Source organism: Rhinolophus sinicus, chromosome 18, assembly GCF_057876585.1.
Source record: "Rhinolophus sinicus isolate RSI-liver-muscle chromosome 18, RSI-T2T, whole genome shotgun sequence".
In the NCBI taxonomy this organism is placed as follows: domain Eukaryota; kingdom Metazoa; phylum Chordata; class Mammalia; order Chiroptera; family Rhinolophidae; genus Rhinolophus; species Rhinolophus sinicus.
In genome coordinates this window covers 78,504,962-78,532,376 of record NC_142518.1, presented here as the reverse complement: position 1 = coordinate 78,532,376, position 27,415 = coordinate 78,504,962, and the positions used below count along the sequence as shown (strand labels likewise).

The 27,415-nt window shown below is 37.8% G+C and overlaps 1 protein-coding gene across 1 annotated transcript in view; it reads left to right on the top strand.

The window, feature by feature from the left end:
* The window catches only part of IL13RA2 (interleukin 13 receptor subunit alpha 2), a 69,764-nt gene that overhangs the window by 29,817 nt on the left and 12,532 nt on the right, over window positions 1-27,415 (top strand). Inside the window, exons 2-4 of the mRNA XM_019718095.2 lie at window positions 23,411-23,537; window positions 25,313-25,464; window positions 26,875-27,028. Coding sequence (XP_019573654.1) covers window positions 23,444-23,537; window positions 25,313-25,464; window positions 26,875-27,028 — 400 coding nt within the window. The 5' untranslated portion in view covers window positions 23,411-23,443. The remainder of the gene's footprint in view (window positions 1-23,410; window positions 23,538-25,312; window positions 25,465-26,874; window positions 27,029-27,415) is intronic.

Here is a 27,415-nt window from a genome sequence, read left to right as displayed (position 1 = left end):
TTTTGTATTTCTTTTTCTGAGATTTCATTGTTAGTATATAGGAAAGCAATGGACTTTGGTACGTTGATTTCATAGCCAGCAAGTTTACTGTATTCATTGATTGTTTCTAATACTTTTTGGTGGAGTCTTTAGGGTTTTCAATATATATAGCATCAAGTTGTCTGCAAAGAGTGAAAACTGAACTTCTTGATTCCCAATTTGGATGCCTTTTATTTCATTTTTTTCCCTGATTGCTCTGGCAAGGACTTCCAACACTACGTTGAAAAGCAGAGGTGATAGGGGACAGCCCTGTTGTCTTCCTGAACATAGAGCAAAGGGCTTCAGTTTTTGACCATTAATTCTGAGATTAACTGAGGGTTTGTCATATATGGCCTTCATTATGTTAAGGTATTTTCCTCGTGTACCTATTTTATTAAGTGTTTTAATCATAAATGGATGTTGTATCTTGTCAAATGTTTTTCTGCATCAATTGATATAATCATATGATTTTTGTCCTTTATTTTATGTGATGTATCACATTGATGGATATGCGAATGTTGAACCATCCTTTTGCCCCGGGGATGAAACTCACTTGGTCGTGATGAATAATCTTTTTAACGCATTGTTTTATTGAATTTGCTAGAATTTTGTTTAGGATTTTTCCATCTGTATTCATCAGAGATATTGGCATGCAGTTTTCTTTTTTAGTGTTGTCCTTACCAGGTTTCGGTATCAGGGTAATGTTGGCCTCATAAAATGAGTTAGGGATTACTGTCTCTTCTTCAATTTTTTGGAAGAGTTTGAGCAGGATTGGTATTAGATCCTCTTTGAAGGTTTGGTAGAACTCACTAGTGAAGCAATCTGGTCCCAGACTTTTGCTTTTGGAAAGGTTTTGGATGACTGATTCAATTTCGTTCCTGGTGTCGGTCTGTTTAGAATTTCCAGTTCTTCATGGTTCATCCTAGGAAGGCTATATGTTTCTAAAAACTTGTCCATTTCTTCTAGGTTATTGAATTTGGTGGCTTCATAGTATTCTTGGATGATCCTTTGTATTTCTGTTGTGTCCATGATAACTTCCCCATTTTCACTTCTGATTTTGTTAATTAGTGTCTTCTCTCTTTTTATGTTAGTGAGTCTAGCGAGTCTAGCCAAGGGTTTGTCAATTTTGTTAATCTTCTCAAAGAACCAGCTCTTTGTCACATTAATTTTGTCTATTGTCTTTTGTTCTCTATTTCATTTACTTCTGCTCTGATTTTTCTTATTTCCTTTCTTCTGCTGACCTTGGGTTTTGCTTGTTCTTTTTCCAGTTCTTTAAGGTGTAATATGAGGTTATTTATTTGGGATTTTTCTTGTTTCTTGAGATAGGCCTGTAATGATACAAACTTCCCTCTTAAAACTGCTTTCGCTGCATCCCAAAAATTTTGGTAGGATGTATTTTCACTGTCATTTGTTTCTATATATCTTTTGATCTCCCCTCTAATTTCTTGTTTGACCCAGTCATTCTTTAAAAGTATGTTGTTTAATCTCCATGCATTTGTGTTTTTCCCTGCTTTCTTCTTGCAATTGATATCCAATTTCAAGGCTTTGTGATCAGAGAATATGCTTGGTATGATTTCAATCTTTTTAAATTTGCTGAGGCTGATTTTATGTCCCAATGTATGGTCTATCTTTGAGAATGTTCCATGTACACTACAAAAAATGTGTAGTCTGATGTTTTAGGATGAAGTGCTGTATATATGTCAATTATGTCCATTTCATATAATGTGTTATTTAGGGCTGCTATGTCGTTATTTATTTTCTGTTTGGGTGATCTATCCATAGTTTTCAATGATGTATTTAAGTCCCCTATTATAATTATGTTTTGCCAATTTCTCCCTTTAGTTCTGTTAGTAGTTGCTTGGTGTATTTTGGTGCTCCCTGATTGGGGGCATAAATATTGATGACTGTTATGTCTTCTTGTTGTATTGTCCCCTTTGCCATTATTAGTGTCTTTCTATCTTTGTGTTTTGTTACCTTTTTCACCCTGAAGTCTGTTTCATCTGATATCAGTATGGCTACACCTGATTTTCTCTGGATACCATTTGCTTGGAGTGTCAATTTCCACCCTTGTACTTTGAGTGTATGCTTGTCCTTGTAGCTGAGATGTGTCTCTTGGAGACAGCATATGGTTGGGTTTAGTTTTTTGATGCAATCTGCTACTCCGTGACTTTTTATTGGTGAGTTCAGTCCATTTACATTTAGGGTGATTATTGATATGTGAGGATTTCCTGTCATTCTATCTTTAGTTTTCTTGTAAGGCTGTGTCTCCATTGTTTCTTTGACTTTTTGTTGTTGTCTATTATTTCTGTGTGGTGGTATTCTATGATGTTTCCTCTGTTTGTTCTTTCATTGCAGTATATATTTCAGTTCTGGATTTCTTTTTGAGTGGTTACCCTAAAGTTTGATATTTAGAGTATTTCATTTTCTTCAGCACGCTTACTTTCTCCATTCCCATATTCCGGTTCAGGCCTTTACTCTACCCTTTTTATGTTTTGTTTGCCACAAATTGTCCCTGTTGATGGTGGTTGAATAGCCTCCTTTAATATTTCTTGTAGTGCAGGTCGTGTATTAGAAAATTCCCTCAGCTTCTGTATGTCTGGAAAGGCCTTTATTCCTCCTTCATATTTAAAGGATATCTTTGCTGGATATATAATTCTTGGCTCATAATTTCTCTCTTTCAATAGTTTGAATATTTGGCTCCATTCCCTCTTGGCTTGTAGAATTTCTGCTGAGAAATCTGCTGATAATCTAATGGGCTTCCTTTGTAGATTACCGTCTTCTTTTCCCTGGCTGCCTTGAGGATTCTTTCTTTGTCATTGATTTTAGACAGCTTCAGTACAATATGCCCTGGAGAAGGCCTGTTGGGATTGAGGAAATTAGGTGTTCTATTTGCTTCTTGGATTCGAGGATCCAGTTCTGTCCCCAAGTTTGTGAAGTTTTCATTAACAGTTTGTTTGAATATATTCTCTGTTCCCTTCTCTCTTTCTTCTCCTTCTGGTATGCCCATTATTCTTATATTACTCTTTCTGATGGAGTTAGAAAGTTACTGTAGAGTTCTTTCTTTTCTTTTAAGTCTCAAGTCTCTTTCTTCTTCCATCCATGTCATTTCCAGGTTTCTATCTTCGATGTCCCTGTTTCTGTCCTCCATCTGGTCAACTCTACTACTTAAGCTGGCTATTTCATTCTTAATTTCTTCTATTGAGTTCTTAACCTCCAAAAATTCTATGTGGTTCTTTTTTAAAATTTCAATCTCTTTTGTAATAAGCTCATGGTGTTCTTTGATTGTGTTTCTGAGTTCATTAAACTGCCTTTCTGTTTTCTTGCATCTCGTTGAATTTTTTCACAACTGCAATCTTGAGTTCTCTGTCATTTAACTCACATATTTCCATATCTTTATATTCGTTTTTTGGAGATTTTTCACTTTCTTTCTGAGCTGTCTTTTTGCCTTGGTTATTCATGGCAATTACTGATTTATTATTTCTCTTCTTAGACATCTACAGGAGTGGCTTCTGCAACACGTTGATAGGAAGCGGTCTTTCTTTTGTTTTCTAGTACTTGTTGGTAGAATGTTTTATTTTCTCTCCGACTGCAGCCTTTTTTTCTCTCTCACACGGTAGTGCTGTGTTTTCTCTCACTATTCCAGCTTCTCACAGAACGGGGGGATTCCCTGGGAAATGTGCTCTTCCTGTGTTAATAGTTTGCCTGGGTCACAGGGCGCAGTGCCTGTGTGGGTATGTGGAGAGCTTTTGTAGTTCCAAATCTCTTCCTGCACCAGATTCACAGCCGTATGTTTCAGCAGTTCTGTTTACTTTTGTAGGGTTTTGCCCAGATAGGTGGGGCCCACGGCGGGGTGAGTTGTAAGAGGTTGCCCAGAGCAATGGCGGCGACCACCACACAGCCAGTCCTGCTTCCACAGCTCTCTGTCCTTTGCCAGAGCTAGTTGTGTTATGAGTCCGTTTCTGCGGTCCAGTTCTCAGAACAGCAAATTTTCTGTTCTTTTGATCTGACACTGCTACTCTTCCACTTCTAGCACTGGGCAGGTGGGGGCGGGGCGAGCTCTGGGAGGGTATGGAGGGGGCGGCTAGTCTCAGTGCCTAAGGCTTCCATTCTCTGCTCGGCAGTGAGAGCTTAAACCACCACCGTTTTCAGCCTTCTTCCCTCAGTCTTTTCTCTGAAGTCTCTGCTGTGAGCGTTGGGGTTCAGCCGTGTTATATGCCCTCAGCCCTGTGGGCCATAAGCGGAGCCCTAGCAGTCCGAGTTCTTCCCTCTTCTGCAGCCGCAGTAGTTCCATGATGCAGTGAGCTTGGAGCACTGAGCTAGTTCTTCATCCTCGGCCTGTGCGGCCCCATCTCTGCACTTCTCCTTTCCCTCCTCCCCCTCTTCCCGCGATTTGCCCACCTTTAGATGAATTCAGTAGTGAGCCTCTTCGTGTTGCCTGTATGCTTCACCGGGAGTCCTTTGTGGAGTTATAGTTGTTCGATTCGTTGTAAATTCCAGGGGAGATTTACAGAGGCTCACGTCACGGCACCATTTTGATGACGTCAAATGGTCCATTCTCTTTAAAGGCATGACCCAGAGAGATTGGACATAACAGTTCCGTTTACATCTCTTAGGCCAGAACTTAATTGGATGTCACATATACTGTAGCTGAAAGGCAATTCAGAAATGAAGTCTTCATTTTATGTGGCCCGGTGCCCAGCTTAAACTTCGGGATTCCTTTACCACTGAAGGAGAAAAGAATGAATATTAGGGGACAGCTAGTAATCTCAGCTTCACCACCTCCAAAAAGGATTGTAACAGTTCACGTCTCTACCAGTAGACTAAGAGAAGGCTCACATTTTATTAATTTTGCTTGTACTATAATTTGTTTAACTGTAAGTTTATATATGTTAATTTTTAAAAACAGTTTTTTAGAGCACTTTTAGGTTCATAGCAAAATTGACAGGAGAGATTTTCTATATACTCCTTTCCCCACACATGCACAGCCTTCCCCATTATCAACATCCCCACCGGAGAGTATATTTGTTACAAATGATGACACATAGTTGAACTTAGTGTGGGTATTGTACATTCTATAGATTTTGACAAATATATAATGACATGTATCCAACATTATAGTACCATACAGAGTATTTTCATTGCCCTAAAAATCCTCCATGCTCCACCTATTCATCTGTCACATTCACTCCAACCCCTGGCCACCCCGAGTTTTATTTTTTTTTTTACTGTCTCCATAATTTTGCCTTTCCCAGAATGTCATATAGTTGGAATCATATAGTATGTAACCTTTTCAGATTAGCTTCTTTCACTTAGTAATGTGCATTTAAATTTCCTCCATGTCTTTTTGTGGCTTGGTAGCCCATTTCTTTTTAGCACTGAATAATATTTTATTGTCTGGATGGACCACAGCTTACTTATCCATTCACCTACTGAAGGGCATCTTCATTGCTTCCAACTTTTGGCAATTATGAATAAAGCTGCTGTAAACATCCATGTGCAGGTTTTTCTGTACAAATAAGTTTTCAACTCCTTGAGGTAAATATCAAGGAGCATGATTGCTTGGTCATATTGTTACCAGAGTGCGGGCCCTTCTCGGAGCAATGTCCAGGCTTGGCTCTCACACCAGGGGTCAAACCTAGTGGAGCCTGGGCTAGATTCCCAGACTGGGGTTTGAACCCTGCCCTTGTGCAAAACTGGGAATCTTAGCCACTTGGTTGCTGGAGGATCGGCTCTCCTCGGTGTGGTGTCTAGGTTCTTGAGCAAAGAACTGAACGAGATACCGAGGTAAAGTACTGAAAGAGCAGTTTATTAGAAGAAGAAGTACACTTCAAAGAGGTAGAAGTTGGCCCTAGCAGAAAGCAGTGGCTCAATGACTATTATTAGAAGAGAAAGTACACTCCAAAGAGTTTGGAGCAGGCTGAGCAAAAGAATGGGCTCAAAAGGCTCAAAGGCACTGACCGGTGAAGACTTGGAGCTTTTATCCTTTTTTCCTCTAGAATGGGCTGTTCCTTTCCAGGCATGGGACCACTTGATTGACACCTGTGATTGACAAGGGACTATTAACTCGTTTTTTAGACTGCTCATGTTCCTTCCCAGAATTCAGTCTGTTATAATGATATTAATGAACTTCCAGGCATATGCATGATATTATAATGATAGTATAATGAGTCCCAGGTGAAAGGAAGGTCGTTGTGGCCTTACTGCACAGATGTGAGTGACTGGTTTAATGTAGTTGGGTATTTTGTACCCATTTGTTTCCTCATAGGGGTAGATAATTACAATGAAAAGGGGAAGTTTTGGGTGGAGAGAGGAGGTCTTTTGGGTGGTCGCACTCTATAGGTTGTGTTGGATGTGTGGGAATACAGAGACCAGATGCCTATCTCAGACTGTCTGCCTTGTTTTCGTCTTGAGAGGCTGGGCAAGAGTGTAGAGCTCTCCCTACCTACTGGGGGATTCATGGAACTCTTGCCCTATCTAATCTTAGGTGAGAGGACGGGGTCTTGAGATCTGCCTGGAAGACTGAGTTGGCTTCTTTAGTTGGGACTGGCAATCTTGCTGGGGTATCCTCTGTATCCCCAAGGCCCCTGAATGAGGAAAAAGTAGAATTTATTTAATAAATATCTCAAAGAGCAGAGCTCAACGCTATTAATGTGGGGTGGCTACATGATGGAAAATCCATCAGCTCTTATGGAGCCTGTGGCCATTGAGCCGGTCACTCAGGTGGCATCAATTATCCAGGAGCTGGGCCCAGCCTGAATGGGTTGGAAAGAACATTAGGCTTCAGTGATTACAATCAACAAGTATAAATAACAAGTTTTAGGGTAATTATTATAATTAAGAATCTAATTTATGAAATAATTAAGAAGCAGGGGGATGGGAGCTAAGAAACTGGGGAAAAGAAAACTTAAGATGAAGGAAATTTAAAATGTCTATAGGAAAGAAAACTTAAAGTTTTTAGTGGGGGTGGGGACTACTCACTTGGCCCATATCAATATGGTAAGAGTATAGTTTTGTAAGAAACCACCAAACTGTCTTCCAAAGTGTCTGTAGCATTTTGCATTCCCACCAGCAAAGTATGAGAGTTCCTGTTGCTACACATTCTCACCAATATTTGTTGTCAGTGTGTTGGATTTTGGCCACTTTAATAGGTGTGTAGTGAGTAACTTTTTTTTGTCTGCTCCTTCAATAGACTTGAGGGCAGGAACAACGTTGCTTGCTTGTTTTCATATCTGCAGCCTTGAGTGCAAAATTGATGCTCAGGAAATATCTGTGAAATGAAGATCTGGATGGATGCCTATGACCGTGTCAGCACCAATACAGCAATCAAAGGCACAGGTTAAAAAAATAGAGACTCTGTGCTTCTATTTTGATGAGACGACTCTAATGTCACTTAGGAAATATTGTCTAATCCAGGCTCAAAAGCAGTTATCCAAACAGTGAGAAAGTAGATGAATAGGCAGACCTATCACTTAAGATTATAAAGTGGATTTAGAGGTTTTAAGCAGATGATTATAAAGAACCAGTCTTCTTAAAGCAGGAAATTCATTTTTATGAAGGGCAATCAGTCCACTGAAAAACAATAAAGCTCTGCTCACACACAAATAAAAAATAACTTTGTCATAAGCACGTTTGAAAATAAGCTTAAAAGTTTACAAAACTGGTTTAATCTGTAAGTGATATATGGAAAATATACTGAAGCCAAAGAATTAATGAAAGTGTATTGAGAAGAGAGAATGCTCCAGTATTTTTAAAATAAGTATAGCCAATGATCCAAAAATATATTAATTTCCACTTACTGGTTAAGAGAAACATCAGTAAGAAAGACAAAATGGAAAATGAAAAGTAGAGAGAAGAAGAGGAAGGTGCCAGAGAGAGGGGTCATAGGGAGAAAAACCCAACAGTAAGAGCCTGAAATGATGAAATTTCTCCCCCCATAGTCTGAGTTTCAAATAGGCTGCTTAATTTAGCCAGAATACAAAGTGCTTTATAAAAATATAGTTAAAGTTGCTTCTGAAAGCTTTTGCCGCAGAAAACAAATTTAGAAGAAAAATAAATCTCAGATTGCACATAGATAGTAAACATGTGCTACAGTCTGGAAAATTTGGCAGGCTTTAACAATAATATTTCATTAGAAATGCAAGAAAGAGATAGCTTTGAGCAGATACAAAGTATTTGTTAAAGTTGTCACTGCTGAAACTAAACTTTGGTATTTTTTTTTTTTTTTTATAAATTCAGTTCAGATTTTTTTTTTTTTTTTTTTTTTAACAGGATTTTACTGGGGAAATTGTGTGTACTTCCAGGACTTTTTTCCAAGTCAAGTTGTTGTCCTTTCAACCTAAGTTGTGGAGGGTGCTGTTCAGCTTCACGTTGTTGTCCTTTCAGTCTTAGTTGTGGAGGGCGCAGCTCAGCTCCAGGTCCAGTTGCCGTTGCTAGTTGCAGGGGGCGCTGCCCACCATCCCTTGCAGGACTCAAGGAATCGAACTGGCAACCTTGTGTTTGAGAGGATGAGCTCCAACCAACTGAGCCATCCTGGAGGCAGCTCAGCTCAGGGTGCCATGTTCAATCTTAGTTGCAGGGGGCAGAGCCCACCATCCCTTGCGGGACTCGAGGAATTGAACTGGCAACCTTGTGGTTGAGAGCCCACTGGCCCATGTGGGAATCGAACCAGCAGCGTTTGGAGTTAGGAGCATGGAGCTCTAACCGCCTGAGCCACCAGGCCGGCCCACTTTGGTAGTTTTTAATTGTGTCAGAAAAGTGTTCTGCCTTGGTATGGTACCCTTTGATAAGTACAACCCTAAAGTACTCTGATCTGTGTCCCTCAAATAAGAACACCCACCGTTACTAAACATGTTTGGCAAAAATCTAAGAGCAGGAGCAAGGCTTTATGTGAGATGTTTTCTATTCATGTTTTCAAGAATGAAGAAATAAGTGATTGTTTTTTCAAGAAGGAAGAAATGAGTGATTTACTTTTGTTTAGAGCACCTTATGTCCCTTCATAGCAAACTTGTCAAGAGAGTTATCCATACTCATTATCTCCAATTTTTACCCTTCCAGTCTTTCCTGAATCCACTTTAATTCTACATATTACCTTATCAATATCACCAATTATCTCCAGTTTGCTAATTCCATTAGGTCACTGTCGGGCCTCATTTTTTTTTTTATTAGTTTCAGATGCACAAGACAAAGTAATACTTAGACGTTTATCATTTATATCCGTTACACTGTGTGAACCCCCCTCCCCAATCCCCTAACCCTCTGACATCGCACAGAGCCATTACATTTCCACCATCTCTATTCCTAATGCTGTACTCCGCTTCTTGTAAGTATATACATAAACATGCATATATATATGTGTATATATATATATATATATATATATATATATATATATATACATACATGCATGTTTATGTATATATTTACAAGAAGCGGAGTACAGCATTAGGAATATATATATACATAAACTTGTAGTTGACATTCATTATTGATCAGCTTCAGCTTCAGGTGTACAATGCAGTGATCAGGCATCTACGTCATCCCTGAGGTGGTCTCCCTAATGAGACAAGTGTCCATCGGATACCCTACAAAATCTTTACAACATTATTGATTACATTCCCCAAATTAATTTTCAAAACTCCGTGGCCATCTTGTGGTTACTGAATGTTTTCTAATCCCCTCACTTTCCCCCTTATCCCCACCCCCCCTCCCATCTAGGAACCCTCAGTTTTTCCTCTGTCTCCAAAACTGTTTCTGATTAGTTCCTTCACTTATTCTTTTCTTTAGATTCAACATATAAATGAGAACATATGATATTTGTCTTTCTCTGCCTGACTTATTTCACTTAACATAATGTTCTCTAGGTCTATCCATATTGTTGCAAATGGTAAGATTTCTTTCTTCTTTATGGCTGTGTAATACTCCATTGTATAAATGTACCAGAGTTTCTTAATCCAGTCATCTACCGATGGGGATTTTGGTTTTTTCCAGGTCTTGGCTATTGTGTATAGTGCTGCAATAAACATAGCAGTCCATAAAGTTTTTTGAATTAGAGTTTTGGATTTCTCTGGAAAGATACCTAGGAGTGGGATTGCTGGATCATAAGGTAGTTCCATTTTCAGATTTTTGAGATACGTCCATACTGTTTTCCATAGTGGCTGCACCAATTTGCAATCCTAAAAACAGCGCACAAGGGTTCCCATTTCTCCACATCCCCGCCAGCACTTGTTTTCTGTTGATTTATTGATAGTCATTTTGACTGGGGTGAGGTGGTATCTCATTGTGGTTTTTATTTGCAATTCTCTGATGATTAGTGAGGTTGAGCACTTTTTCATATGTCTGTTTCCCATCTGTATGTCTTTTTTAGAAAAATGTCTCTTCTTGTCCTCTGTCCATTTTTTAATTGGGTTGTTTGTTTTTTTGGAGTTGAGTTGAGTGAGTTTTTTATAAATTTGTGTTATTAACCCCTTATCAGTTATATCATTGGCAAATATCTTTTCCCATTCAATAGGATTCCTTTTTGTTTTATTGATGATTTCCTTTGCTGTGAAAAAACTTTTTCGTTTGATGTAATCCTACATGTTTATTTTTTCTCTTACTTCCCTTGCTCGAGGGGATATATCACTAAAAATCTTACTCCGGGTAATGTCTGTGAAGTTTCTTCCTATATTTTCTTCTAGGAATTATGGTTTCAGATGTTACATTTAAGTCTTTAAGCCATTTTGAATTTATTTTTGTATATGGTGTAAAGAGGTGGTCCAGCTTCACTTTTTTGCATGTATATGTCGAGGTTTCCCAGCACCATTTATTGAATAGACTGTCTTTACCCCTACCGGACATTCTTGCTTCCATTGTCGTAGATTAAATGGACATATAGGCATGGATTTATTTCTGGACTCTCTATTCTGTTCCATTGATCTATGTGTCTGTTTTTATGCCAGTACCATGCTGTTTTGATTACTGTAGCCTTGTAGTATAATTTGATGTCAGGTATCGTCATACCTCCCACTTTGTTCTTATTTCTCAAAATTGCTGAGGCTATCCAGGGTCTTTTATGGTCCCATATAAATTTTAGGATTATATGTTCTATTTCTGTGAAAAACGTCGTTGGTAGTTTGATAGGAATTGCATTGAATCTGTATATTGTCTTAGGCGGTATGGACATTTTAACGATGTTAGTTCTTCGTATCCATGAGCATGGTATATGTTTCCATCTATTTGTATCTTCTTTAATTTCTCTCTTCAGTGTCTTATAATTTTCTGAGTACAGATCTTCTAGTTCTTTGGTTAATTTTATTCCCAGGTTATACTCTTTGAAGCAATTGTAAATGGGATTGTTTTCTTAATTTCTTTTCCTGATATTTTATTATTGGTGTATACAAATGTAACTAATTTATGAATATTAATTTTGTATCCTGCTACTTTACTAAATTCATCTATCAGCTCTAATAGCTTCTTGGTGGAGTCTTTAGCGTTCTCGATATATAGTATCATGTCATCTGCATATAATGACAATTTTGCTTCCTCCTTACCGATTTGGATGCCTTTTATTTCTTTTTCTTGTCTGATTGCTGTGGCTAGAACTTCCAGCACTATGTTGAATAGAAGTGGAGAAAGTGGGCAACCTTGCCTTGTTCCTGATCTTAAGGGGAATGGTTTTAGCTTTTCCCCATTGAGTATGATGTTAGCTGTGGGTTTATCATATATGGCCTTTATTGTGTTGAGATATGATCCCTCTATTCCCACTTTCTTAAGGGTTTTTATCATAAATGGCTGCTGGATTTTATCAAGTGCTTTTTCTGCATCTATTGTTATGATCATGTGATTTTTATTTTTCATTTTGTTAATGTGGTGTATCACATTAATTGATTTGCGGATGTTGAACCACCCTTGCATACCAGGGATGAATCCCACTTGATCATGGTGTATGATCTTTTTAATGTATTGCTGATTCTGTTCGCTAATATTTTGTTGAGGATTTTTGCATCTATGTTCATTAGAGATATTGGCCTGTAGTTTTCTTTTTTAGTGGTGTCTTTGTCTGATTTTGGGATCAGGGTGATAGTGGCTTCATAAAAAGTGTTTGGGAGTCTTCCGCCCTTCTAGATTTTTTGGAAGAGCTTGAGGAAAATCGGTGATAATTCTTTTTTGAACGTTTTGTAAAATTCACCTGTAAAGCCATCTGGTCCAGGGCTTTTGTTTGTTGGGAGATTGTTGATTACTGATTCAATTTCCCTGGTGGTGATCAGTCTATTCAGGTTTTCTGTTTCTTCTTGAGTTAGCCTTGGAAGGTTTTATGCTTCTAGAAAATTGTCCATTTATTCCATATTGTCAAATTTGTTGGCACATAGTTGCTCATAGCAATTCCTTAAAATTTTGTATTTCTGTGGTGTCTGTTGTCACTTCTCCTCTTTCATTTCAGATTTTATTAATTTGGGTCCTCTCTTTTTTTTTAATGAGTCTGGCTAAAAGTTTGTCGATCTTGTTTATCTTCTCTAAGAACCAACTGTTGGATTCATTGATCTTTTGTATTGTTTTTCTGGTTTCTATTTCATTTATTTCCACTTTGATCTTTATTATCTCCTTCCTTGGACTCTCTTTGGGCTAATTTTGCTGTTCTTTTTCGAGATCCCTTAAGTGTGAAGATAAACTGTTGATTAGTGATGTTTCTTGTTCCTTAGGTAGGCCTGCAATGCTATGAATTTCCCTCTTAGAACTCCTTTCGCTGCATCCCATAGATTTTGGGTCATCGTGTTTTCATTTTTGTTTTTCTCGAGATATCTTTTGATTTTTTCCTTGATCTCCTGGTTGACCCATTCATTATTTAGTAACATCTTATTCAGCCTCCATGAATTGGTGTGTCTTCCAGTTTTTTTCCTGTAGTTCATTTCTAATTTTATAGCACTGTGGTTAGAGAAGACAATTGGTATTATTTCAATTTTCTTAAATTTATCAAAACTTGTTTTGTGGCCTAACATATAGTCTATCTTGGAAAATGTTCCATGTGTGCTTGAGAAGAACATGTATTCTGCAGCTTTGGGGTGAAATGCTCTGAAAATATCAATTAAATCTAAGTAGTGCAATGTGTCATTTAAGGCCATTGTTTCCATATTGATTTTCTGTCTGGAAGACCTGTCCCTTGTTGTCAGAAGTGTGTTGAAGTCCCCTACTATGATAGTGTTACTGTTGATCTCTGTCTTTATGTCAGCCAATATCTGTTTTATATATTTAGGTGCTCCTATGTTGGGTGCATAGATGTTTACTAGGGTTATGTCTTCTTGTCGGATCGATCCCTTTATTATTATATATTGCCCATCTTTGTCTTTTAATATGTTCTTCATTTTAAAGTCCATTTTGTCAGATATAATTATTGCAACTCCAGCTTTTTTCTCATTTCCCTTTGCATGAAATATGTTAGTCCAACCCTTCACTTTCAGCCTGTGTGTGTCTTTTGATCTGAGGTGAGTCTCTTGTATACAGCATATACAAGGGTGTTGCTTTCTTATCCACTCAGCCACCCTATGTCTCTTGATTGGAGCATTTAATCCATTGAAATTTAAAGCGATTATTGATAGGTACATAGTTGTTGCCAATTTTTAAATTTGTTGTTAGATTGTTTTCATCTTTCTTTTGTTTACAGAAGCCCATTTAATATTTCCTGCAATGCTGGCTTGGTGGTAATAAATTCCTTTAGCTTTTTCTTTTCTGGATAGCTCTTTATCTCTCCTTCAATTTTAAATGATACCTTGCTGGATAAATCAATCTTGGTTGTAGGCCTTTGTTTTCCATCACTTTGAGTATCTCCTGCCACTCCCTCCTGGCCTGCAATGATTCTGTAGAAAAGTGATTTGATAGTCTTATGGGAGTTCCCTTGTTCGTAATCCTCTGTCTTTCTCTTGCTGCTTTTAGGATTCTCTCTTTGTCTTTAACCTTTGCTATTTTAACTATAATGTGTCTTGGTGTGGACCTGTTTGGGTTTATCCTGGTTGGAACTCTCTGCACGTCTGGGCTTGTATGCTGGTTTCCTTCATCAGGATAGGAAAGTTTTCGGACATTATTACTTCAAATACGTTCTCAATCCCTTGCTTCCTCTTCACCTTCTGGTATTCCTATGATGCGCATGTTGTTGCACTTGATGTTACCTCAGAGGTCTCTTAAACCGTCTTCATTGTTTTTTTATTCTTTTTTCTTTCTGTTGTCCTGTTTGGGTGATCTCTGCTAACTTGTTTTCTAAGTCGCTGATTCGATCCTCTGCTTCATCTAACCTGCTGTTAATTCCTTCAAGTGAGTTTTTTATTTCAGTAGTTGTGTTCTTTAGTTCTAACTGGTTATTCATTATGATTTTTATGTCCTTCTTTAGTTCATCTCTAAGCTCCTTAAACATTCTTATCATCAGTGTTCTGAACTCTGTCTCTGATAGGTTGGTTACCTCTGTTTCATTTGGTCCATTTCTGGAGGTTTGTTCTGTTCTTTGATTTGGGACATGTTTCTTTGTTTCCCCATTCTGACTAACTCTCTGTGTTTGCTTTGATGTATTAGGTAGATCTCCTAGAGTTCTTAGTTCTTGCTGGGTTATCTCATGCAGTATATGTCCTTTATATTTGATTTGTACTACTTCCTTCTTCTCCTCTGCATGTGCTCCAAAGGTGATTCTTGTGTTGTGTATATTGTCCTGTTAAAGAAGATCTTTAAACACTTTTTGCTTGTGAATAGGTGGGATTAACTTGTAGACTGACTAGTTGTGAGACTTGGCTCTGCCCACCACAGGGTGTTCTGCTGCGTGAGGGTTGACCAGTTAAATATGGTTTGGCCTCTGTGGGCTCTTGTGCCTGAAAAGAATTCCCTCTGGGTGTGTCACTTGTGGGTCAAACCTGGTAGAACTCTGGTTTGGTTCTGAGTTGGCCTCTGGGTGTTTTGAATCTTGTGCCTCTTAAGCTGGGCCCTGGTAGGGCAATTTCAGAACAAAGCAAATCACCAAGCACAACAACAACAACAACAATAAAGAAAAAATAAAATACTTTCACATGTAAAAACAACTGACAACTCACACTCAACACAGGCAAAGATATCAAAGATATAAAGACAAAACAAAACAAAACAAAAAGCAGCACCAATCTTGGCTTAAGCCCACCAAATAATCTCCAGGTTGTCCTCTGCTGTACCAAAGAGTCCTCTGTGTATTGTGCAGGCAGAGCCCGTCACCTGGTGCCCAGACTGACCTTGGGACTGCAGATTTAGATGAGTGGGGCTAAGGGGTCTGGATGGTAGTTTCTACAAATCAGTGCCGTTTATGCCCTTGCCTGCACATATGTGCACTGAGAGTAGCACCACCAGCCCTGTGCCCAGTTCTCGTGAGTCTTAGGGCACTTCTTCCGTGTGTGTGTGTGTGTGTGTGTGTGTGTGTGTGTGTGTGTATGTGTGTGGTGGGCGGGAGATTTCTGAGCTGCTGAAAGCCTATAGCTCTGTCTGTGGCCTACTGCTGATCCCTGGGAGTGCCTCCACATTTGTAATTGCCCTGCCCTAGGCAGGCCAGAAAGGGTGGGGGCTGGGAATGGAAGGGTCTTCTCTCTTCCAGCCCAGCAGTGTCACACTCTTCCTGCAGGCCAGAAAAAGTGGTGGCTGGGGGTGGAGGATTCTCTTTTCTCCTAGCCCAGCAAAAATCACACTCTTCCCAGCCTCTTCCCTGGATCAGAGCTGCATGCTGGTCTTCCCAGAGCCTGAGCTCTAAGGCTCCTCTGTAATCTGACACTACTCCTCAGTTCAGGGGCCAGATTAAGTCTCTGGAAGGGCGGGGATAGGATTGAAATAGTGGGGGGAGGGGCCCAGTTATGGAGTTTGTGTCCTTTGTCTGATCTAGGGCCTAGCTTAAGGTCTCAGCTGAGGTGATTGCCTCAAATGCTGGATATGCTGCCCTCTTGGTGGGAGAGATAAGCTGTGGGACGCAGGGAAAGAGCCCAGCTCCTGGTTCTCTGTTCCGTCCTGGGATCCCCTTCCTCTCTGCAGCTGCTTTTGCAGGCCGCGTTTCCACCAGACCTCATTTTACTGGGCCTATCAACAGCTTTTGACATTATCAGTTTGTCCTTGAAACATTTTGTCCACTTGGTTTCTGGGACACCGCAGACTCTGGGTTTTCCTCTTACCTTCCTAGCCTCTCCTTAGTCTCCTTTGTTGTTACCTCCTCATCTCTTTGACCTCTGCTATATATTGGAAGCTCCCAGATCTCAGTCCTTGGTCCCTTTTTTCTTTTTAAATATCATCTCCATTATACTCTAGGTGAATTCAATGGATCCCATGGCTTTAAATACTATGTATATGCTGATAACTCTCAAATACATATCTTATAGGTCTGGTCTTGCCTCTAATCTCCAGGATCAAATAGGCAACTGCCAACTCATTTTCTACCCTTGGATGTTTAGTCTGTAAGCTCAAACTGAACCATCCAAAACTGAACTCTTTTCCCTCGTCCTCAGGCACCTTACACAATTACACGGTTGCTCATGAGAAAAATAGAGGCATCATCCTCTGATACTCCACACTCAGTAAATCCTATCAGCATTTCCACTGCTATCAGCTTGGTCCAAGTCACCGTCACCTCTAGCCTGGATTATTGCCTCTACCCTTTCCATACAGAGTAGCCTTTTAAAATGGAAGTTACATCATGTCACTAAGCTTACAAATTTCCAACTGCTTGTTTTTTACTAAAAATAAATAGTAAAATAAATAGGCACATGCTCTACCCTGTGCTTATCTGTGAGATCATATAACCTTTTCTATTTCCTATTGTATTGATCTTGCTATTTCTAGAACTACTAAGCTGATTCCCACCTCAGGGCTTTTGAATGTGCTATTCCTTCTGTATGGAAAATTCTTCCTCTATCATCACCTGGCTTATTCCCTCACTTCATTGAGGGCCTGAATGTCACTTTCTTGGAGAGGCATTCACTGACTACCCAATCTAAAATGAACCCCCATTAGTTTCTTTCATATTATTCTGCTTTATTTTTCTTTAGAACTTATAATTATCTGATATGGTTATTGTCTGTCTCCCACACCAGAAAGTTAATTTCAAGAGGGTAAGTTCTTTGTCTTGTTCACTGATGTATCTTCAGTGCCGGGCTTCCAAAAAAAAAAAAAGTTGAATAATGAATACATGATAGAAATATTAATATGTTTTTGTTAGCATTCTTTTCCACAACTGATGGTACTATATGTGATATAATACCATATTTTCATGTATTTCCAATCTATACAATATGGTCATGAAAGAGCATGTTGGTAGTATAATCCTAAAGTAATGTAAAACGTTCTGCTGTATATTTTGTATTCTGTTCTTAGTATGGAGGGGGTGGGGCACTCTATTATTTACTTATGAAGTTGTTATGCGAAGTGAATGTTTTGGGTACACAGTGTTTGCTTGCTAAAAAGTATTTAAGAGCATCTGGGAGTGGGGAGAAGGGTGTTGAACAAAAAAGATTGTTTTGTTAGTTCCAGAGTAGTGGAGTCTTTCAAGATACTGCATTGCTCTTAATCTGTGACTGTATTTGAATAGAACATAAGGCATATTTAATCATAATTTGACCTGTGTTAAGAAATTGATGACCTAGGGAGATTTTTTTTAATGGGCTGTAAAAGCCTGTTGGTGGTATGTTGGATGGGATTATTAAAAATAAAGCTCCGATCTGCTCAGATTACGGTCAGATTCTGAGATGTGTAAACTGCTTCATGAATTAACACTGTTAATCTGGCAGTTGCTATAGTGGCTCAAAACGGAATTCTCTAGCTTTGACCGTGCTTTAGGAAATTCATTAGCTGGATGAACTCAGGACGTCATACAGGCAATCATCTAAAAAAGAATTAAGGAATAAGATGACTATGTTTTACAAGATGTATTGAACATATTTTATAAATATCAATAAACAATAGTATGTAATGTTGGCAGGGACACAAACATAATCGTGTTATACATAACTGGAGGTTACAGTGATATTTGTTAAAAAGAGATCCTACCTGTATTTCACTTGTCTACAGTGATTTTCGTCATTCATTATGGCTTAACTTTGTGTATTTTTGTGGGAAATGACTTATACCACTTGACTAGTGGTGAGCGTGATGCATCTGTCTGATTCTAAGTCCTTTTTGTGTTTGAAAGTACACAAAGTCATCTTCATATTTTTTTCCAAACTGCTCTACTGCAGGACGTAATATTTGCTAGTTATTATCTAAAATAGATTGACTCACCACCAGGTCATAAGCTGATTGTAATGTTACTGAGCCATGTATTGATCTCAACATGTCGCCAGGTCTTAAGGTCTGGCAGGTTCCAGAGGTGCTGATTATGATGCTGAGTCATGGTCATACTACAGAAACTGCATAGACATTTGTACATGTTGGTTGGTCTCCTTGAAACAAGATTAGTTATTTAGGAAGCCAGTGCTTTTGAGTCACATCCTGAAACTGTGGATAGATACACAGCAGATTAACTGATGAAACAAAATGATATCCCAGGGACAATTATATGAGAGGAAATTGAACTTCACTAAAGTGAAATTCGTTGAAAGATAGTATTATATGTTAAAATGAGCACACTCTTTACAATCAGGTATACACATCTTTTCTTGCTTAAGTTTTATGAGCTTGAGTAATTTACTTAAACTTTTTGAACCTCAAACCACTCATTTGTAATATTGGGATAAATCTTAATAGTAACTATCAATGTTGGTGAGACTTAAATGAGCTAATGAATATCAAGCATCTGGCACAGAGCTTGATACCCGGTAAAAGCTTAACAAACTATAGTCATTATTATTGTTATTATTATTATTATTATATAAATGCCTGACAAAGTTGGTGCTAGAGCCCAGACCTCCTAGTCAATGCTTTCTCATGTAAGGCCGTATAAATTTATCATTTCTCTCATAGATGACATTTAAGCCTTTAATCACGCTACTTCATTTTTCTCTCCTCAAGCTCTACTTCTTTATTTTCCCATTTTTTCATTATCTCTAAGCCCTATTCTAATCGCTTTGGGTGATATTTTTAGTAATGTGAATGAAAAGTATCAAACTTTATAACACTGATTTTTTTCTAACACAATGGCAACAGAAATAACATGCCCATACTTTTAGGTAGTTGTTGCAGTAGACACTTTAGTGACATTGAAAAAACCCATTTCTCATTTTCTAATACATAATGATCTGTCTTTGCAACTTGGTCACTGCTTTTATAAATGAAACAAGAACTTGTGGTCATTTCAGGTACTTGGGAAGAATTTTTTTTTTCCCTTTGTCAAGACAGAGGAGGAAGTTTACTACAAAACCATATTATGTTGGTGACTGGATTATTCACCTTGCAACATTTTTCTGTCCCTTTCATCTTTTAACTTTTAGTATGGATTATACTAGCTGTGGGAATCTTGTACAAATCACATCACTCCTCTCAGCCCCAGTTTTACTGATTGTAAATATGCAATACCAATGTTATACACCTGAAGATCTGTTAAAATAATTCAATAAATTTTTGTAAACTATAAAATCTAGACAAATGTAAGAAATTATTATTATTAAGACAAAGATCAGTAAAGGCAGATAATGGATCAACAAGGGTATTAGAAGTTGGAGTTTAATATTAAGTGCCTAGTTATCAACTGTCAGATCAGATTTGCTGAATTAGTAGGGGCAAATGTGTAGGTTGGAGAAAGTTATTTTGAGGTTTTGGTTTAGTGGCAAGGTGCTCAGAAGCAAATCCCTCTCAAGTATATAAAGCAATTTACTATTCTCATAGCACTTTCACATGCATTATCTCATTTAATCTTCAACACAAATCTTCCAAGCTGGCGTCATTACCTCCATTTTATAGATGGAAATTGAATGACAGTTTGCCTCTAAGCACATTAATGGTTGAGACAGGGCTGAAATCCAGGTCTGTATATACCTTTGTGCCTTTTATTATAACAAGCTCCTCAGTTATATCTATTAGTTTATCCAAAGATTAATTAGCCTTGTCAGCTTTTACACCACCTTGCTGTGATTCTAAATTTGCTGTAGATGGCTTTTAGCCTCACCTATAACCTCCCCTATCCTGTGACTTGTGGAAGCTGTATCCTGGCTACCCGCTGTTTCAGGAACACCTGTATAATTTTTTTCAGTGTGCTTGATTATCAGACAGGAAGGGAAATGTTAGAGATTCTAATTAATATTTCTAAAGTGGAAAGGAGAAAAAAAGAGGGCTTGTGATAATTGCCTATGATATTTTATTTCTTGAGAAACCATATTACTGGTAAGTACCTGGAGTTTCTCCAATAATGCAAGGATTATCCCAGCCAACTCTTAGAACTAGAGGATTATTTAGCATGGCTTTGAAGAGGTGGGGAAGTGAAGCTGAAAACAGGAAATAGCTTTAGGCTTGCCATTCCCAAGGAGATTCTCAGTGGGAAACTGTCTAAGCAATAGTGTTGTATGAAACTGAGTGTGTAGAAACAGGAAATTGCCTTCCACATTGATCTTAGGTATGGAAAATGCCTAAGTGTAGTGGTTATCGTCAAGGGCTCTGGTATGAGACTAGATTCAATTCTAAGTTTCACCATGTATGGTCTGTGTGACTGGCAGAAGTAGTTTAATCTCTCTATGTCTCAGCTTCTGGTCTTTAACATGGGAATTAAAATAGTACATACATCCAAAGTTGACTGTGAGTATTACATGAGATAATGTATATAAAGTGCTTAGCGCAGGGCAGTGCCTGGGATACTGTGAATGGTGAGTAAATAGTAGGACATATTATTATTATTATTACAGACATTATGACTGTTGTCACTTGCACCTTGCATATTAGACTAGATTTATCTGGAATAGTATCTGGCAAAAAATAGGTGCTCAATGAAGGTTTATTGAATTATTACTCTTCCAAAAATGTCATGATGATAAAACTGGTGGGCTTGATGGTTTGGGTGGTGACAGTAGGTTGAGGAAGGTTTGAGGTGAGGCTTCTGATAAAATATGTGCAGGACAGACTCCTTATAATGAGAACATTTATTTGCTAGTCAGTAGAAAGGGCTCAGGAGAGTGTTTCTCAGTTCTATCTCTGCCACCAATAAGTTATGTGAGCTTGGACAACTCACCTTCCTCTCTGGGTATTTCATTTTTAAAAATAAGGAGTTAAGATCAGACAAGTGGTTTTTAACTGTGGGTTGGGGTGGGGAGTGTATCAGAAACTGTTTTAAATCTTGTATGTCTGCATTTCCATCCCCCATCTTCCCTTTGTCTTCAGGTCCTCTATCTACCTCCTTGTGAAACCTCTGTCCTTCCTGGTAACCAACTAATATATAAAGCACCTCATTGCACTAATGATCATTCTGTAACCCAGAAACCATGGAAATAATTGCCTTTGTGTTCCTTTGGGTAAGAAAGTCTAGGGGGGACCCTAGGTGTAATTCAGGAGCTCCTTTCATGGGTTTATAGATAAGTGAGTCAGGAAGCCAGCTATCCATTTTCCTACCTTTGCTTAAATGTATTGGGCTGATACAGGAAATGCTGTTTGATAGCCTGAGTCAAATTTCAGTAGCCAATAAACAGAACAGAAGCAAGTGATCTTTAACTCTTTACTTAGCATTCATGCTATACATGAAACAGGGCTATGAAATATTTGAGGACAGATTGATAGGCGAAAGAGAACTTTAAGGTCTCTCTGAGAGCATTAGAAGGGAAGCCTAATTGCCATTGTCTTGACAAGTAATATAGAAGGATTCCTCTTTGTCAAATCTATTGCTTTGGATCCAAACGTAATCGGTGTGTTCATCTCAATCTATGATAGCAGCTCTGTGAAATATCTGTGGCTTTCTGTTGACCAAACCTACCCACTACTTACAGATGCTTTAGAGGGCAGCAATGGGCTGGCAAATGAGGAGGGAGGAATTGAGGAGAGATTTATTGGACCTCAGTAAGAGAAATGGCATCCTCTTACAATTTTATGAGACAGAAAAATAATAGCATAGTGTTGATTCAGTCTGGATAGCTAATTGAAGGAAAATTTAAATAGTGGAGTCCCAGAGGAAAAGCTTTCGTAATCCTGAGTCAAATGCGTGGGATCCAGCATAGTAGGATGGAAATATACTGGACTGGGAATTTCATATATATATATATATATATATATATATATATATATATATATATATATATATATCTTCTATTCCCAGTTCTATTACTAACTTACTGTGCAACTTTGGGCAAGTTTGAGTTTTGTTTTCCAATATATAAAGGAGGATTTGACTAGCATTGTCTCCAATATACCTACTGGCTCCAACAGTTTGATCCCAAAATTCTATTATGTAATAGTTGAAGCCTACCAACATTAGAACATTACAGATGGACCAGGTAGGATGAAGGGGGTGGACAGGGAAAGAGGGTCTATCCCTGCTTAATTAATTTATGTAGGAGAAAAAATGGTTGCCCCTGAATGTTGTGATAAGTGACCTTTAATCCTTAACTTCCTGTGAAATTGTTGATTCCAGGGATATAGACTCAGAAGTGTAGAACTCGGAGTAGTGATTTTTCTTTGATGGGAGAGTGTTTTTTGACTGAGTAGGTGTGTAGAGATATGAATCCTTTAAGTTTTGATCATAAAACCAATATTTTTCAAGGATAAAAAGATGATTAAATTGTATTCTGTGGTGGTGAAGTGCTGTTTTAAGAAAGGGTTAATAAATTAGTTCAGATTTGCCATTTAGGAACATGATCCTTGCTATAGTGGTAAGTGAAAGATTGGATGACAGAAGAAGTTGAAGACTTCCCCGTCTCTGGTTTGAGCAACTGGGAAGATGATGCCATTTACTGATAAAGGAAACAGGGAGGAGTGGAACAGATATGAAAGCAGGAGATGATGATTTGGTATTTATGAAGAAATGGAGCAAAGTTCTGAGAGATCAAGGCTTTGGTGTAGGTTCTGAGCATTCTCAGTAGTCAGATAAATTTCAAATACTTTTATTTCAGAATAGAGTATATATCAGTGTGATTTCTTTGTTGCCAGACCCAATAAGAACATTCTGGTGGGTCTGGCTCAGTGTTCAGGCTGAAGGCTATTTGAAGTCATCCCATCCTGACCACAGAGTGTGATGTATAGAAAAGTGTGAAAGTGGGAGGATGGGGGGGTGGGTGAAGCAATACAGGTTTTTGTTTGTTTCGCTTTATTCTTACTTTTGTAAGAAGGATGAGACTAGAATCCTCCCTTTCCAATTATATCAGTTCCAAACTTGATTTTTTTCTGTGTCCATGGTTCAGAGGGGCACGTTTTTCCCAATTCTTGGTAAAAGCATGCAGATAATTCCCCAATGTATTTTCAATCACATTTAGTCATTTGGTTATTTGAAGTAAGATAAAGTTAAAATGTTGTGTGTTTTTTTTCTTAGAGTGGAAATTTCAAAGTACTAAATCTTAAAGAAATGGCTTTCATTCATTTGGATATCAGATGCTTATATGCCATTCTTATTTGCACAGCATTTGGCTCTACTTTGTCTTCAAACGCTGAAATAAAAGGTAAACCAACGATGGGGTAGTTTTCAAATTATGGATATTTACTGTCCTTTCAACCTACCGTAAGAAAATGACAAGTAGATGCATTGTTATTGGAAGTAATTCAGGAAGTCCATGCACAAAAGATACATTCTTAGTCAGCTTCATGTATAATATAACTGATGATAATAAACATTTTGTGGGATAAAAGTCAAACTAAAAGACACTTTCCATGTTTTGTATAGTCTTATCTAAGAATAGGTTAATTATCTGAAACCTCACTGCCTGAAATCTAACTAACTATATATTTCCATAATTGCTATCCTTAACTTTTAAGACAATTAGATAAATAAGGAAAAATAAACAAAGGTTTAAAGTAAAACTTAAAATAAAAAAATAATTACAGAATCATTAAATCATGTCTAATGAGCTATTATTATTACCACAGGCAATCAGAGTAATGCATTTGAAAAATATTTATAACCATAAAATTTGAAACAACAGAATTGTTATTTCTTCCTCAGTGGAGACCTTCTCTATTGGTACATGGAGGTCTCACATCAAATTATAATTTGTGCCACAATTTATTCCTGTGGATTCTTTTCCTCACCTCAGTAAGTGTTATAAAGTAGTAAAATGAACAACAGGGCAAAAATGAGAGGAAATTATTAGCAGAATGGCAACATGAGGGTAATAGCATAGTACTACTAGATTTGCTTGTAGGAAAGTTTATAGAATTGTTTCTTTGTTGGTTTTTGTTGCTTTTTAAGTTACCAGATGGAGAAGCCATTGCCTCTCACTGCCTCCAACTCCAAAATAAGAGGGGCTTTATCCTGATGTCACTCTACTCAGTTGCCTGCCACTTCTTGAATCATTCCAAAGAATGGCCCTGGTTTGCCATACTCTAGGGATAGCTCTGAACTTGAGTTTACAAGAGGACTTAATTAACCAGAATAGACCAACAAGATCTGCTTGTTCCCCTAATTCTTAAGGCACTTATCCATAGTAGTTATATTTTACATTTTCTATCCCTTTGTGTGTGTGTGCCATGATGGTATATGAATATAGTAAACACTGAATTAATAACTGTTTAGCTCTTGCTTTTAGAGAGATTTGTGTAATAAAATGTTCCCATCCTAAACCAAATTATGGTCTATAGGACCACAGAGATAACTCCATGTTGAATTTCTTGTTTCTGTGAAAACTTAGTACCTAGCTAGGCAAAATCACATTTTGCATATGTGATTTCTTAAAGAGGGGATAACTATACAGTAGTAATCCATCTTTTTAAATGGCTTTATTGGATACAATTTATACAATATAAAACTCACCCTTTTAAAGTACACTGTTCAGTGATTTTTTAGTATATTCACAAAGTTGTATAACAGCAACGACTATCGAAAATTCCGGAATATTTACATCAACCCCCCCAAAAAAACCCATATCCATTCAGCAGTCATGTGTCATTCTCCCCTTCCTCCAGCCCCTGGCAATTACTAATTTACTTTCTGTCTCAAAGGATTTGCCTATTCTGGACATCTCATATAAATGGAATCATGCAATATGTGGTCCTTTGTGACTGGTTTCTTTCACCTAGATTAGTGTTTTCAAGGTTCTTCATGTTGTAGCATGTATCAGTACTTAATTCTTTCTTATGGCTGAATAATATTCCATTGTATGGAAATATTAGACTTTATCCATCCATTCATCAGTTGATGAACATATGGTAGTAATCTGGATTTAGCAATCTTTGTCATAAAATACAGGAAAAAAGTAAAAATATTTTGATTTTATTCCAGTTAATCCTCCTCAGGATTTTGAGATAGTGGATCCTGGATATTTAGGCTATCTCTATTTGCAATGGCAACCTTCATTGTCTCTGGAAAATTTCAAGGAATGCACTGTAGAATATGAATTAAAATACCGAAACATTGATAGTGAAAACTGGAAGGTAAGTAAAGCATGCATTTGTGATATCAGAGTGATTATTAGCTTTTTCTTATGATTCCTGATGTCAGCATCCACTCTAATTTCCACATTTCAATAGCTATTAATTAAGATATAACAAGCTGCCATGACTGCTGTTCTCTTCTCTGTACTTTCTGCCACATCTATTTTCACCCCACCCAGTATTAAGACTACCATTGGAAGTACAGGAAAAAATTACTGGGTCCCATGGATAATGGACTTGAAGAGTACTTATACATTTTACCATATTTTATAGTTACTTATATACCGGTATATGAGTCTTATCTATGTTATTGGACTGTGAGTTGTTTCTCTGTAGGAATCAAGCTTATTTACCTTAGTATTTTCCCCACAGAACACAACATGTTTTCTTGCATATATTGTAGTAAATGCTCAATGAAAATTTATTGAATTATTAACTATTTACATAGTCAACAAGCACGTTCATTCAAAGATTTCTGTTGTACAAGAATTCAGTTACCTTCCTAATTCAGCTAGGTAATTTCAAGGGACAATTCAAATCAAACATTTATTGAGCAACTTTTTGTGCTAGGCACTCTGCTAGGTATCAGGAGTACAAGGATAAATGATACATGATTTTAGTCTTCTAGAAGCTCACAATTTGTCCGGCTTTCTCCAGTTACCACCAAGATTTTACTTTATATGATTCCTGAGGAATTCATATGGCATTTGAAAGGTGACAAATCATTTGTCATGTAATTTGCACATGGTATGTGAAAATTATCTCTTGATTTCAAGTTGGTTATGGCTCAAGTCCTGCCATAGAGCCTTTTTTCTGTTCCAGAATTTTTTGGGTTTTTTTGAATGAGGTGTTAAGATTCAAATGACCTCATCAAATGATACAATATACAGAAGTGAGTTCTATCAGAAATATATCTGGGACATTGTATCATGAGGAATTTCTTTCTTTTTTTTAAACTTCACAACATTTATTTATTTATTTGTTTGTTTGTTTGTTTGTTTGTTTATAAGATTTTATTGGGGAAGAGGAACAGGACTCTATTGAACTGTGTGCACTTCCAGGACCTTCTCCAAGTCAAGCTGTTGTCTCTCCAATCCTAGTTGTGGAGGGCGCAGTTCAGCTCCAGGTCCAGTTGCCATTGTTAGTTGCAGGAGGCACAGCCCACCATCCCTTACGGGAGTTGAGGAGTCAAACTGGCAACCTTGTGGTTGAGAGCCCACTGGCCCATGTGGGAATTGAACTGGCAGCCTTCAGCGTTAGGAGCACAGAGCTCCAACCACCTGAGTCACTGGGCCAGCCCGAGGAATTTCTTAGATATTGGGGTATTATGACTTCTTACTTTATTAATGTGGCGCACGATGTCATCACTGTTTCTAAACTTGATTTTGTCTCATCTTTTTTATCAAACAGACCATCATTACTAAGAACCTATGTTACAAAGACGGGTTTGATCTTAACAAAGGCGTTGAAGCAAAGATACACACACTTTTGCAAGGCCAGTGCACAAACGGATCTACAGTTCAAAGTTCATGGTCAGAAGCTACTTATTCAATATCACCACAAGGTTAAAACAAAGTTCTCATTTCATATTTAATACTGTCAGAATAATCCATATTGGAATAAATTCTACAACTCTTATACATGAGATTATAGGTACAATTGAGAGTGTGGCACAAAATAGAATCCTTTGTAGGAGTGGGTGACTGGCCTTTTTGAATTCTTTAAATCAGCAGAGACATTTGTATCTGTAGCTGTATCTTATTAGGCATTTAATATAGTTCCCAGTTTTGAGGTCATATTAATAAATATATATGTGAGCATTTGCTCAACTGTTTAGAGCATCGTGGAATTATTAATTTAGTACTTTTGCATATGCTTACACTAGTACTTACTCTAGTAAATGAACGCTCAAAGGTTTTTGATTTTGCATACCCCACTTACAGTGAAGTGA